Genomic DNA, 3,856 nt, shown 5'->3' on the forward strand with positions numbered 1-3,856 from the left:
ACCACCTCATTTTATTTTACCACATTAATAGTATATTATTTAATCACAATAAACTTGATAGACCTTTTTTACATTAAATTTTCAAGTGTGATTTTACCACACTAATCCAACTTATTTTAATTTAACTGTAATAAATTTATTAAATATTTTCTTGGACATTACTGTCAAAGAGGAAGAGGATCTATAAATATTCAATAATCTTTATATTATTTGACATTAGACTTTAAATTTTATTTTAAGATATTTATATTTTATATCTTAAAATCCGGGTCACTACAAATAATAGCATGACATAATAAATTTAGATATTTCCACTTACAAAAGCTTTATTTTCAGGAAGCCTCTCATGCACCTTGGGTAGGGAGCAAATGGAATTGTCGAATTGAAATCCCTAATTATAGGCTAGGAAATCCTTTTTCTTGCTCCACTCCTCTCCCCAAAAAAAAAATTAAAAGAAAGAAAAAAAGAAAAGGGGGTAGGGTAGGGTAGGGTAGGAAAAAGTGGAACTAGTATTGCATTTATACATCCTACCAAAACCATATATTACACATTATGCATCCCAAGGAGAGATGCATTTATACACACAATTACCCTACAAAGGAAACATTACACCACCAGCCCTCTCTAATTTTCATTGAGAGAGAGAGAGAGAGAGAGATGGCATCATCACGAGACTCCCCTCCAAACCTGTCTTTTGCAATAAGAGGAACAACCACCACCCAAAACAAGTTCTTAAGAAGCATTTCCACCAAAGAAGCCTCCTTCTCAAACTTCCCCTACACCCCACCTCACCTAAGCGGCCCGGCAGTACTCTCCGAGAGCCTCCATACTTCACCACTTTCCTCCCCTCTCCACTCTTCTCACACGCCCACCAAGCTCCCCGACGTCCCCTCCTCCGCTTACCGTTGCGTCTCTTCGGTCCTCAAAAAGGACGGCCAGATCTTGTCCATTGCCGTGTCCAACGGCTTCGCCTACACTGGCTCCGATACCAACATGGTAAGGATTTGGAGACTCCCGGAGTTCACCGAGTGTGGGCAGCTCAAGACCAAGGCTTGCATGGTGGTTGCGCTACAGGTCTCCAATGAAAGAGTTTATGCAGCCTATGGTGATGCCAAGATTCGTGTGTGGCGCAGAACATGGGATGGCGCCTGGAAGCACATCCGATTGGCCACCATCCCCACCACCGGAAGTTTTGTCCGGAGCTACATTGCTGGGAAAGATAAAATGGTAATGGTTCATCAGTTTTACTTTATTAATTTACATTTATGGCTTTATTTATTTTATTGTCGGTGTTAGTTGGATCGATCGTCATGTCAACTAGTCTATATATTGTCTTTTCTCTCCTTTTTTTTTTTTTTTTTCAAAATTATAATTGCTCATGTAAAAGTGACAATTGTATAAACGGGTTAAATTTTCTTTAGAAAATGTGTACGTAATACTGAAAAAAGAGCATTAAATACTTAGAGTTTCTTTTGGTACAGCGAAGAAGTAGGAAGCATGCATATATAGTGGGAGAGAAATCTAAAAGCCTTTTTAATTTCTTCTTCTATCATATAACTCTAGGTCGATCTCGCTGGTTAATATATCTACCAACCATGCGTGGAAATTCAGGTACCCAAGTACGTATCCTGTACGTCACGATAAGAAATGTTTAATTGGCCGGATTGCCTAATTAATTTTTAGTGGGTATATATCATCAATATTTATCCAAACTCTTTTTTTGTGTGTGTATATATATATATATATATGCATATAGGTTATGTGGGAAGTTATATATCTAAATAGCACAACTGAGTTGTGACCAAAATCTTAATTATATGATTTTAGGAGTTATATTTATTATTTATTCATTTTTCTTTAGAAATATTGGTAAAAGAATTATTAATAAGTCCACAAATTCTGTACCGTACCAGTCGACAACAGTACATTAACTCTATCGATCGATGGATCGGCTCAAGTTAATTACCTCCATTATACTATTGATGGCTAACTAGTAATATATAGTATATATATAAGAATGCATATTATGCATGTCCCCCGCCCGACCCACTTTATAATCAATCCATATGTACATATTGGTGTACCTTAAGTGCTCATTATTTTAGGAAGATAAGATTGAAACTCCAAATTTACTTTAGCTCCAGAAATTGTGGTGTTGCTAAAAGTAGTAGATGATGCACTATTAATAGCTTGGACCTACTTCATCTGCCTTTAATTTTCCAGATCATCTGAAATCTATATATATATATATATACCTTGTTATTAATATTTAGAAAAAGAAAATAATTTATTTTATCAAAAAATATAACAGATGAAGCATACAGGACCCATAACATCCCTAGCTGTCAATGTATCAGACGACGTAATGTATTCGGCTTCCCTGGATAAAACAGTGAAACTATGGCGAATTTCAGACCTCAAATGCATTGGAACGATCAACGCCCATCCGGAGCCAATCAATGCCATCATTGTGGCCGACGATAGGGTACTCTTCACTGCGTCCGATGACGCCACTGTGAAGGTGTGGCGCCACAACTTTCACGGAGGGGACCAGCAGCCGCATTCACTCACCGTGACCCTCCCAGCCAGGTGCTCGCCAGTAAAAACTCTAGCCCTAACCCAAGACGGCGGGTTCTTGTACGGCGGGTGCACAGATGGTTACATACACTATTGGGTCAAGGGCTGGTTCTCAGGGCAATACCAATACGGTGGTGCGCTCCAGGGTCACACCCACGCGGTAATGTGCCTAGCCACTGTGGGTGACTATGTTGTTAGTGGATCAGCTGACTTAACCAGTAGGGTTTGGGTTAGAGCACAAGATGGGCACCACACGTGTCTTGCAATCTTGGTGGGTCACAGAGGGCCGATTAGGTGTGTCACTGCATTTCAAGAAGTCGACACTGAGGATGCCTGCACAATTTGTACCGGAAGTCTTGATGGTGTCCTTAAGGTGTGGCACGTGACGTGCAACAACAAATCAAGCCACTCTTCCCCTCAAAATGAGTATTTTGAGCTCAAAAAATGATTTTTGCATATCGCTTGTATATTTTTTTGTACATAATTATTTTTTTTTAAATTAATTATTGGATTTGTAGGACCCACAAGGATTCACACGTAAGTCCTACAGATCTAATGGTGGTGTGCAAAAGATGTACACGTGATGTGCATGTAACATGTCTCCGTCTGTATTAATTACTGACCAATTGAGTTGATCAACTAATTAGTTTTATATATATATTATGTACGTGTTAAACCGAAATGGTATCTCTCAATTTAAACAGATTTGGTGTAACACCTCAGTCCCATATTAGAAAGAGATGAATAGCTCACATAAAGTGAGTGGTTTATAAAGATACTAATGGGTGCTAAGTCCTACATTGCCTAGTTACTAGGTGAAACTGGGCTTTATAAGGGATTCTATGAAAGCTCCAAATTAACTAGTCTTTTTGGGGTTATATCGCAGATGTGGCTAGCGCTTTTCCCTAGGTCGTTACATTTGGACGGTGGAGATTAGCTTATTTTGATCGCATTCAACGATTGTAAAGGATTGGAAATAAGAGATATTTTTCAAAAACAAAGACAAGTGTTCAGTTTATCTGCAATCTGCAGAACTATGGCGATCGATTGCCCATGAGATCGAGCACCGGTTTTGGTGCTTGAGCACCTATCTCCAGATAATTATTTTCATTTCGATTTATAGTTTAAGGTCCAATAATCTTGTCTAATTAATTTGAAACTGTAAACGTGTCTCTAATACCAATGGATATATAATCCTATAAGTTCATATTAGTAAATATTTAATTCTAGATATACCTTGTTGGTTCGAATTGAAGCATCCCCAATTCTCTATGGAGTT

The 3,856-nt window shown here is 38.3% G+C and overlaps 1 protein-coding gene across 1 annotated transcript; it reads left to right on the plus strand.

The window, feature by feature from the left end:
* Window positions 1-568: 568 nt before the first annotated feature.
* LOC133880558 (protein JINGUBANG-like) lies at window positions 569-3,235 on the plus strand. Its single transcript, XM_062319512.1, has 2 exons — window positions 569-1,227; window positions 2,312-3,235. Exons 1-2 carry the CDS (start codon window positions 658-660, stop codon window positions 3,023-3,025), a joined length of 1,284 nt encoding a protein of 427 aa, XP_062175496.1. The 5' UTR covers window positions 569-657; the 3' UTR covers window positions 3,026-3,235.
* The last annotated feature ends 621 nt before the right edge of the window (window positions 3,236-3,856 follow it).

Source organism: Alnus glutinosa, chromosome 10 (genome assembly GCF_958979055.1).
Source record: "Alnus glutinosa chromosome 10, dhAlnGlut1.1, whole genome shotgun sequence".
NCBI classification, from domain to species: Eukaryota; Viridiplantae; Streptophyta; class Magnoliopsida; order Fagales; family Betulaceae; genus Alnus; species Alnus glutinosa.